The 10,354-nt window shown below is 42.8% G+C and overlaps 1 protein-coding gene across 2 annotated transcripts; it reads right to left on the bottom strand.

Moving 5' to 3' along the window:
* Positions 1-274: 274 nt before the first annotated feature.
* Positions 275-10,246, bottom strand: iqcg (IQ motif containing G). Of its 2 annotated transcripts, none has more exons than XM_061776940.1 (10): positions 10,019-10,246; positions 9,470-9,598; positions 9,358-9,386; positions 9,132-9,254; positions 4,574-4,658; positions 4,328-4,489; positions 3,602-3,676; positions 1,038-1,169; positions 846-930; positions 275-562 (listed from the first exon to the last, which is right to left on the bottom strand). In XM_061776940.1, exons 2-9 carry the CDS (start codon positions 9,596-9,598, stop codon positions 865-867), a joined length of 801 nt encoding a protein of 266 aa, XP_061632924.1. In that variant the 5' UTR covers positions 10,019-10,246; the 3' UTR covers positions 275-562; positions 846-864. The 2 variants fall into 2 exon arrangements, with proteins under 2 accessions (XP_061632924.1, XP_061632923.1); XM_061776939.1 differs by having other exon boundaries at positions 846-935; positions 10,019-10,241.
* Positions 10,247-10,354: the final 108 nt, after the last annotated feature.

Raw genomic sequence — 10,354 nt, 5'->3', positions numbered from 1 at the left:
ACAGAGTAAAAAAGAGGCGGGGTGAGCAGTGGCTCATTTGCATGAGACATGACCGGGGCTTAAACCAGGCCAAAAAGTGTCATGTAATTGTAATTGTAATCCTTGTGGTACAGACATATTATCAAGACACCTGCAAAATCTTTTAAATTGTGAAAACTATTCATAATAGGCTCTTATAAGTGAAAGGCATGCTCTGTTGGGTTGAGATCATGTCACTGATGCCTTCAGTGAACTCTTGAACCCATTGAAATTTGGTGCAAATCAGGAAAAAAAATGCCATAAAGTAGTTTATTTAGCAAATTCACTTTCTGATCCGTGATGGAACACACAAATGCAAATACAGCACTTTTTCCTACTTTTGATGGAAGTTTAACAACAACCAGCACAAATCGGCACGAGGTTCTCTTTGATGTTACTTTTAATTTGAAAATGGACCAATATAAGTGAACACAACTCATTTCTTCTTCTTTCCTTCCTTCTTTTTCTTGCTTTTCTTTTCTTCTACTTTCCGATAAATGCCGAAGCCTTTGCGGACCATGCAGCCTCGCCACCAAGACTGCACCTATGAAGGTCAAATGTCATGGGTCAACTCACTAAAGCCCCATTTCCCCATTTCATTGTCATTGTTGCACACAAATGATGGCGTGGCGCTAGGGGGTGATATAGCTCCTCCTGGAATACCAATAGCATCTCTCTGACACCCTCAAGAAATGTTATAATTTATCTGCACAATGCTGACAACCATAGACACAGCAACATAACAGCCCGACCTGCCCAACCTTCACTGACAAATTTAAGTCTTGCGGTCGGCAACTCGGACAAGCAAATGAATGAAAAGTTGTTACCTTGAGAGCAGCTTTATTCCTAACCTCCAGCTGACGCAGTCTCTCCTCCTCTTCCCTTTCCTCCTTCACCACCTGCTCCATCTCGCTGTACTAAAACAAAAAAAAAGAAACACCTAGTTATTAATGTCCATCCTGTTTTGCATTGGGAGAGGTGTTCACTTTTAAACATATTCAAAGCTGGTAGTTGTTCACCCTTTTTTGCATTGTGGTCAACTTTTCCAAGTTTGTGGTTCTCTTGTAGCGCGTGCGGGTGAGATGCTGCTCCTTCTCTTGCATGTTCTGTTCAGTGCACTGCTGCCACTGTCGCAGCTGCTCTTGTAACTCCTGCTCAATGAAAGGAACATGATGAGCTTGGGTTGCGAAATAAGAGCCATACATGTATAGGACACATTTAGAGAGAGAAAAAAATACAAAACAGTACGTAATTCCTTTAGTGTTGCATTTACAGCTGAAATGGCCAAGATAGAAGTAAAACTGAAAACGAGCACTTGTTATTAAATCACAGCACTGTCTCTGTGTTAAGTGATACAAGTATACACACATACAGTATACAATGGGTACAGAAAGTATTCAGACCCCCTTAACACATTCACTGCCATTGACGGCTTCCATCCATCCATTTTCTGAGCCGCTTCTCCTCACAAGGGTCGCGAGAGTGCTGGAGCCTATCCCAGCTATCATCGGGCAGGAGGCGGGGTACACCCTGAACTGTTTGCCAGCCAATCGCAGGGCACATACAAACAAACAACCATTCGCACTCACATTCACACCTACGGGCAATTTAGAGTCGCCAATTAACTTACCATGCATGGTTTTTTTTTGGGATGTGGGAGGAAACTGGAGTGCCCAGAGAAAACCCACGGAGGCACAGGGACAACATGCAAGCTCCACACAGGCGGGGCCGGGGATTGAACCCCGGTCCACAGAACCGTGAGGCAGACGCTCTAAGCAGACGCTCTAAGCAGTCGTCCACTGTGCCGCCCATTGACGGCTTTAGAAGTCAAATATCCATGTTAACTGGGAAGGCTGGCAGTGAATGAGTTAAATGTTTCACTGTATATTACCCACTGTATATACTGTATGTACATATAAAGATACACAGGCATATGTAAAGATATATTTAGATCATACAATGTTAACTTCCTGCATTGTACCAGTAGTTTTCAAAGGTAAAATGACTTGAGCAAAATAAGGTCGCCTCCCGCAATCTTCTGAGCATCCTTTACCGTTTGTAGGCCCTTTCTCTCTGCAGCCAAGCAGCTGCTGTGCCAAGATGCTGGCGCTGAGGATGCTCTCCACCACACATCTAAAAAAGCTCCTCAGGTCACCACTCTCCAGTCCGGCACGTCGCAGCTTCCGGAGGAAGTAGAGACGTTGGTGTGGTGCCTTCTTGTGCAGACAGGAAGTGTAAGGGCTCCATGTGAGGCCCTTGGAAAAGTGGAATCCAAGGTATTTGTAGCTGGAGACCACGTCCACTGCTGCTCCTCCGATGTGCACGGGGGAGATGGTGTCTGTCCCTCCTGAAGTCCACCAAAATCTCCTTCGTCTTCTTCACATTGATGCAAATATTATTATCTTTGCACCACCCCACTAGATGTTCTACCCCCTCTCTGCACTTGGACTCATCGTTGTTGGTGATGCACCCCACTACTGTTTGTGTTGTCTGGAAACCTCACGTAACCACACTGTCAAACTAATCAAAGCTAATACGGTATGGCAACAGTCGGAGAATGTTTCATGATAGCAAAGGCATCGCAGGGTTCTAGAGTCCTATGGTTTGCTGGAATCTTAAAGCTTTAGAAACGGCTTTGTAAACCTTTCCAGACAAACAGATGTCAATTACCGTATTTCATGACGGTTCTCGAATTTGTTTGGATTGTGTCCATTTTTTTGCAGCTTTTTTACATCTTTTGTCCGACTTGACTTTGTCAGACAACTTCTGTTTAAGTGATTTCTTCATTGAACAGGTCTGGAGGTAATCAGGATAATAATCAGATTTAGAGTGGAAATAGTCACAGACGATAAGATGAAAAGAACGACTGACAATTTCTTTGGGAAGAATGTTCAAGCCTGATTTGTCAATGAGTCCTAACCAGCGCTCGGACACGGAGCACTTTAAGCCCCAACACTTTTCAGTAAGTTACCCGTCTTGTAGTAGTGTGCTGGTCCATGACCGTATTGGTCCACACTAAAAAATATAAAGGAGTGTCAGAAATTTAGTACAAGTGGTTTGATGATTACGTTAACATTTGCCATTTCCTGAGAAACAACCACACACATCCGGCTCACAGTTCTGAGGACCGGGGTTCAAATCCCAGCCCCGTCTGTGTGGTGTTTGCATGTTCTCCCCGTGGCTGGGTGGGTTTTCTCTGGGTACTCCGGTTTCCTCCCACATCCCAAAAACATGCATGGTAGGTTAATTGACAACTCTAAATTGCCCATAGGTGTGAATGTGAGTGAGAATGGTTGTTTGTTTCTATGTGCCCTGCGATTGGCTGGCGACCAGTTCAAGGTGTACCCCGCCTCTTGCCCGAAGAAAGCTGGGATAGGCTCCAGCACGCCCGCGACCCTCGTGAGGACAAGTGGAACGGAAGATGAATGAATGAATGAACAACCACACAAACTGAAATGATGACTATTGTTAGTGTTTGTTTCAACCAGAAGTGTTTTTAACCAATATTTAATAACCCAGATTGTGGCTCTAATATGCCATTGTAGCAATATAACAATTGTTCAGTGCTATTTGTAATACCAACCGCATTTTGTTTTTTCAGGAAAATCTTTGATTCTTCATGAACTCTCTCCTGCAGATTCAAATGGTCCTTCAGCAGCTAAGAGTGAGAGATTGAACAAGAAGAGAGAGAGAGAGAGAGTGAATGAGAGTGCTGATGCGATGTTTGAAATACATTTAACTTTGGACTCACATGTAAATATCCTGTTACATTATAATAACGTACAAATTACAACGAATTTATTAGGATTCACAACTGGAAAATAAAGAATTGAGAACTATAAGCTGATTACTGCAACACAGCATATCATAGCAGTAGCAAGCCCGAGGGGCTTTTCTTAATATGTACGATGGGAAGATTTAGAATAAAGACATTTTTGGTGGAGTATAATATAAATTATTTCACAAAATAATGTTATTGCTTCAATTTGGACCAGCTATTTTTGGAGTTTATGCCGTGTTTGTGGGGTTTTCTCCAGGTACCCCGGCTTCCTCCCACACACCAAATAAATGTTTCTTCAATTGAAGACTCGAAATTGGCCATAGAATGTGACTGCGAATGGTTATTTGTCTATATGTGCCCTGCGATTGGCTGGTGACCAGTTCAGGGTGATCCCGCCTCTTGCTCAAAGTCAGCCGGGATTGGCTGCAGCTCACCCACACCACCACAGAACATGGATGGATGAATAGATCAAAAGTAGGGTGAGGCGCAAAGGCAACACATGGAAAAATAATAGGATGTTCCACTCACAACAACTTTGTCTTCAAGTCGCTTCTCAGCTTCCCTCATCTCATTTTGGGTTTTCTGGAGCTGCTGCTCAGTGCTTCTGTCCTCGAGATCCTTTCTTGCAGCATTTGACTCAATAAGTCGGTGCAGCCTATCGTTTAGATCCTCGTACAATGTTTGCAGTTCCTGATGGGAGGGTACGCGTTGAGGTTGGAAACGCATTCATTCACAACATCAACCACCAATGGCAAGTTAGATCTGCTCTATCACCTTCAGTTGATCGACTTTCTGTTGGAGCGTCGCTTGTTGTTTTGGAAGTGTACGTCTTCTCCTCTCCATCTCCCTCTTTGCCTCTCTGGGAGCAACATACTCTCATTATTATCACACATAACACATATCAGCTTACCTGATGAAACACAAAGAAATCTGCTGCCCGGACAAACCAAAAAACAAAAAAAGGCACCTGTTCACAACGTATTGTACAACCCCAATTCCAATGAAGTTGGGACGTTGTGTTAAACATAAATAAAAACAGAACACAATGTTAAACATAAATAAAAACAGAACACAATGATTTGCAAATCATGTTCAACCTATATTTAATTGAATACACTACAAAGACAAGATATTTAATGTTCAAACTGATAAACTTGATTGTTTTTAGCAAAGAATCATTAAACTTAGAATTCTATGGCTGCAACACATTTCAAAAAAGCTGGGACAGGTGGCAAAAAAGACTAAGAAAGTTTGAGGAATGCTCATCAAACACCTGTTTGGAACATCCCACAGGTGAACAGGCTAATTGGGAACAGGTGGGTGCCATGATTGGGTATAAAAGGAGCTTGCCTGAATTGCTCAGTCATTCACATGCAAAGATGGGGCGAGGTTCACCTCTTTGTGAACAAGTGCGTGAGACAACGAGGAAAAGAACCATCCGGACTGTTATGGACGCAAAGTTCAAAAGCCAGCATCTGTGATGGTATGGGGCTGTGTTTGTGCCAATGGCATGGGTAACTTACACATCTGTGAAGGCACCATTCATGCTAAAAGGTACATACAGGTTTTGGAGAAACATATGTTGCCGTCCAAGCAACGTCTTTTTCATGGACGCCCCTGCTTATTTCAGCAAGACAATGCCAAACCACATTCTGCACGTGTTACAACAGCGTGGCTTCGTAGTAAAAGAGTGCGGCTACTAGACTCGTCTGCCTGCAGTCCAGACCTGTCTCCCATTGAAAATGTGTGGCGCATTATGAAGCGTAAAATACGACAACGGAGACCTCGGACTGTTGAACAGCTGAAGCTGTACATCAAGCAAGAATGGGAAAGAATTCCACCTACAACGCTTCAACAATTAGTGTCCTCAGTTCCCAAATGTTTCTTGAATGTTGTTAAAAGAAAAGGTGATGTAACACAGTGGTAAACATGACCCTGTCTCAGCTTTTTTGGAACGTGTTGCAGCCATAATATTCAAAGTTAATGATTATTTGCTAAAAAACAATAAAGTTTATCAGTTTGAACATTAAATATCTTGTCTTTGTAGTGTATTCAATTAAATATAGGTCGAACATGATTTGCAAATCATTGTATTCTGTTTTTATTTATGTTTAACACAACATACCAACTTCACTGGACTTGGGGTTGTATATGCCCAACAAGAATTGGATTGTTGTGGAGTCTTCTTCAGCACGTCCCAAAAATCATAATGGGGTTAAGGTCAGGACTCGCCACATGTGGAAAATGAAGTACAGTGGACCCCCACATACTTGTGGTTCAGCACCCCGGATTCACCTATTCGCATATTTAAAAAAAAATTGGGGGGGCTAACCAACCCTTAAAATGTTCATTGGCGGTTTATATCTGCTTATTCAAGAATGTTTTGGGTTGAAAAACAATAAAAAAAAAATTCTTTTATTAAATCTAATTATCATGGGCATCAATTATCTGCAGATTTTCGCTATTCGTTGTACGGCCCAGTCCCTATCCCCTGCAAATAGCAGGGTTCTACCGTAATATTATGCTCCCTAAAACAGCATAATGAATTATGTAACTGCCTTCGTGTTGTGAACGACAACACACGTCTTATAAACGCTACAGCACTTGCTACCAAAAACTATCAATTAATTCATCATTCTTCTTCACCTGATGCGGCCATCACTCTAGAACAGTTTTAATCTGCATGACCATTTTGGATTGTTCCAAAATCCAATCTGCATGCTCTCTAGAAACAGAAACATTTTTCTTTATTAGCCACAGTGACAAATGTTTTTAAGTTAACACAGCTCAATATGGCTATTGTGGAAATATTCTTACTTTCATTATTAAACAGTTGTTGGTTTTACTGTAATTTTTTAATTTGATTTCCCACAGTACTTCCAGGTTTTAACAATATGTTGCACAGCCAGGAACCCAATTTAAGGAAGTTTTGTTTAGTTGTGAGTTGAGAAGCTCCTCATTTGTATGCTGCCAACTGTATTAAAGGTACAATATTTATCCAGAGGGCCATCGGTAGTGTCGTGGTTCCTATAGCAATCTTTTGGAATGCCCCAGCTGACTTTGGCCAAAAGGCAGATAACACCCTGGACTCGTCAACAGTCAATCACATGGCACGTACGGACAGACAATCATTTACACTCGCATTCAGTGTCACTGAGTGGGAATGGAACGCAGGCTGCTTGCACGAAAAGTCAGGCCAGTAAACCATCAGCGACTCGGTATAGTTAGCCTCTTGCTCTCGTTCACGCGTCAGTCTTTTTTTTTTTTTTTTCCACGCGACTGGCTTGCTCTCCCTGGGTAGAGTGTTAGTAGAGCCAGACTTTTAACACACCCACCGTTCATAACCTGAAAATGTGTGCGCTGACACCAAAGAAGCGTGACTCATTGAAGTCTGATGCTGGCTGTAAATCATGGAGCATGGAGTTTTCCTGGGACTTGTGAATGCCATTGAAATTCATTTGGAAAATATAGCACTTTAAAAAATACCTTCCATAGCGAACGGGTCACCACCAGTGAGACATGAGCACCGCTCCGTCTAACACGTTAGTCTTTTAAGGAGAGCATGTGGCTTTTTTAAACCTTATGAAATAAATACAATAAAAGTAATGTAATCAGAATACTGTAGCCTACTTATGACTGAACACGTTTGGAGGTACATTAGTAAAAAAGTGTGTGCCTGCCACTCGGTAGATCATCAGTGCCCTACAACCTTCCTTGCGCCACAGAATGTGCAAGTTGCTTTAACATTTTTGACGCCCAAAAAAGAAGCAAATAAAAACAAATGATTGCAATGACTCACCATTGCGCCATGACAATGATTGTAGCGGCAGCCATGCACTTAAAACAAAACAAAACTCCAAGCTGCCAGCAGCATATTTGAAGTGGAAATGCACCTTGCAGGTGGCAAAAAGTATGCTGGCGCCAATATTTTTCCCTAAATAAGGGCCACGTAAAGTGGTAGGGACACATTGCAAACAGCCCAAAAGGTCCGCAGCTGCATGCCTAACGCACACAGGAGAATATGGCCCTATACCAGCTACGATAGGCTGCAGCTCACTACGACACTGAACAGGATGAACAGTCTGCCACTGCCTTGACCTTGAATAATAACATTCACAAACATGATTGGTGATGGTTGATTAAAGAATCTAAATTGCCCATAGGTGTGAATGTGAGTTTTTTTGTTTTTGTCTAGATGTTTGATCAGCAACCAGTCGCCCTGACATTGGTGGTCATGAAGTCCTTTGACCGCCTTGTGCTGGCCCACCTCAAGAGTGTCACAGGACCCCTGCTGGACCCCCTGAAGTTTGCCTATCACGCAAACAGGTCTGAGGATGACATGGGCAACATGGGACTGCACGTCATCCTGGAACATCTCGACGGCGCCCAGACATACACGAGGATCCTGTTGGTAGACTTCAGCTCTGCGTTCAACACCACTCCTCTCCTTCAAGCTTCTTCAGCTTAACGTCTCATCTACCATCTGCCAGTGGATCTACAGCTTCCTGACAGGCAGGACACAGCAGGTGAGGCTGGGGGACACCACCTCATCCACACGCACCATCAGCACCGGGGCCCCCCAAGGATGTGTCCTCTCTCCACTGTTCTTCTCTCTCTACACGAACGACTGCACCTCAATGCACCCGACTGTGATACTCCTGAAGTTTGCAGACGACACCACAGTCATCGGCCTCATCAAAGACGGTGACAAGTCTGCATATCAACAGGAAGTGGAGCGCTTGGAGCTTTGGTGCAGCCACCACAACCTGGAGCTCAACACGCTCAAGACGGTATAGATGATCGTGGATTTACGAAAATATCCTTCCCCACAGCTGCCCCTCACGCTGTCCAACTGCCCTGTGTCAACGGTCGAGACCGCCATCTCTGTCAGGACATTTTTACATCGCGGTGCATTATTTGCATACTGTCGTTGATTACTGGGCACTTATGTGTTTGAGAACTCTGTGCACCATTTGCACAATCGTCACTATCCCAAATCATTGCACTATTAGTCACTTGAAATTGCTCTAAATTGCTTGAGGACTTCCTAATTTGCACAATGCCATTATATCAGCATCACCACACTCGTGGTACACTTTCATTTCTCAAAGACTCTCCATACTTTTTTTGTCCTAAATGTATATTTTGTCATAGTGGCTGTTTGTTATACTAGAGTGGCTCCTACGACCAGAGACAAATTCCTTGTGAATCTTGTAACATATAATACTTGTCCAAGAATGCTGATTGTGATTTTGAGAAAACAGATTTTTTTAATAAATAGTTCATGATTATTATGGATGTATCATTTTCACATGATGTTGTTTGGTTGAACCTTTTGTTGCTCTCAGCATTCTTCTCCTGGTCCTGTCCATCCACGACCTGCAGCAGGCAGGTGAAGCTCTGTTTCTCCTCTAGCTCAGCCTGTAACTTGGACACCTGCTGTGAGATATAGTGACTGGACGGACAGAACACAACAAACACAGCAGGGTTCACGAGCAACCTCCAGGTAAAATCCTTCCTGATTTATTTAACTGCGCATAGAATGTGTCACTACTCACCAATCTCGTTTCACCTTTTTCACTCTGGCCTGAAGGCATAAACGCCAAGAAAATACAGACATTGAGGATGATTGCACAACTGTACAGCCGACTACGTGGGACTGTCAGTCACCTGTGACTCTTCAGTACAGCATTCCTTGTGGATCTTGATGGTCAGAGCGTGTTCCAGTATGTCCAGCTGGTCTGAGCACTCCTCAAGTACAGCTGCCAGCCTGAAACTCTGGATCTGGGACAAATACATCTGGGGACATATTATTATTATTATTATTATTATTCATTCTTAAACTGCTCATTTGGTAAGGTATCGTATTGGTAACTTAAGTGGGTCTTCCAAATGGACTGCTGTAACACATCGTACTGTGAGGCAGTAAACCAGCCAATTAGCAAAGAAATAGGAAAATAATTACATTTATCATTGTGATCAAATGGTTAAAAAAGTAGAATTAAAAATATTTCCCATTTCACAATACGGAATTAAACAACAAAACGAACACAAACTTCAACACACGAAAGATTGTTTTACGTTGGCACAGTTAGGGGCAAAAATATGACGTCATCCGCCGTGTTGGTTGCTCGAGAAGTCGTCAATAATATACTAAACATAGTGCTAATATGAGATTATGCACTGTACACGAGGGGGGGAAAAAACCCTGATACTTGCCTATAACATGACGCCTGTAAATCTATAGTGTCATAAAAGCCCCGTCGAGGCGTCAAACGACGTGGCTCGAGTCGAGGTGATAGTGTATACGTTGCTCCGGTAACGTCGCTGTCACGTGGTGCAACTGCACTCAAACCTGAAATTCAAACAGACGCCCAAAAAGTGTAAACTAAACTTCAAAGCGACAATGTGATAATCGTGTGTAAATGTGGTAAAAAGACATTTGTTTGTACTGTCCAATCGAGTGCATTCATCATCAAGGACGAAAATTGAAACTGGGAAAAAAAAAAAAAAAAAAAAAAAAAGACTTTATTGACCACTAAAACCAACGAGTAC

The sequence above is a fragment of the Phyllopteryx taeniolatus genome, chromosome 6 (genome assembly GCF_024500385.1).
Source record: "Phyllopteryx taeniolatus isolate TA_2022b chromosome 6, UOR_Ptae_1.2, whole genome shotgun sequence".
Lineage (NCBI taxonomy): Eukaryota > Metazoa > Chordata > Actinopteri > Syngnathiformes > Syngnathidae > Phyllopteryx > Phyllopteryx taeniolatus.
Note: the sequence above shows the minus strand (reverse complement) of the source record. Positions and strands in the feature narration are given on the sequence as shown.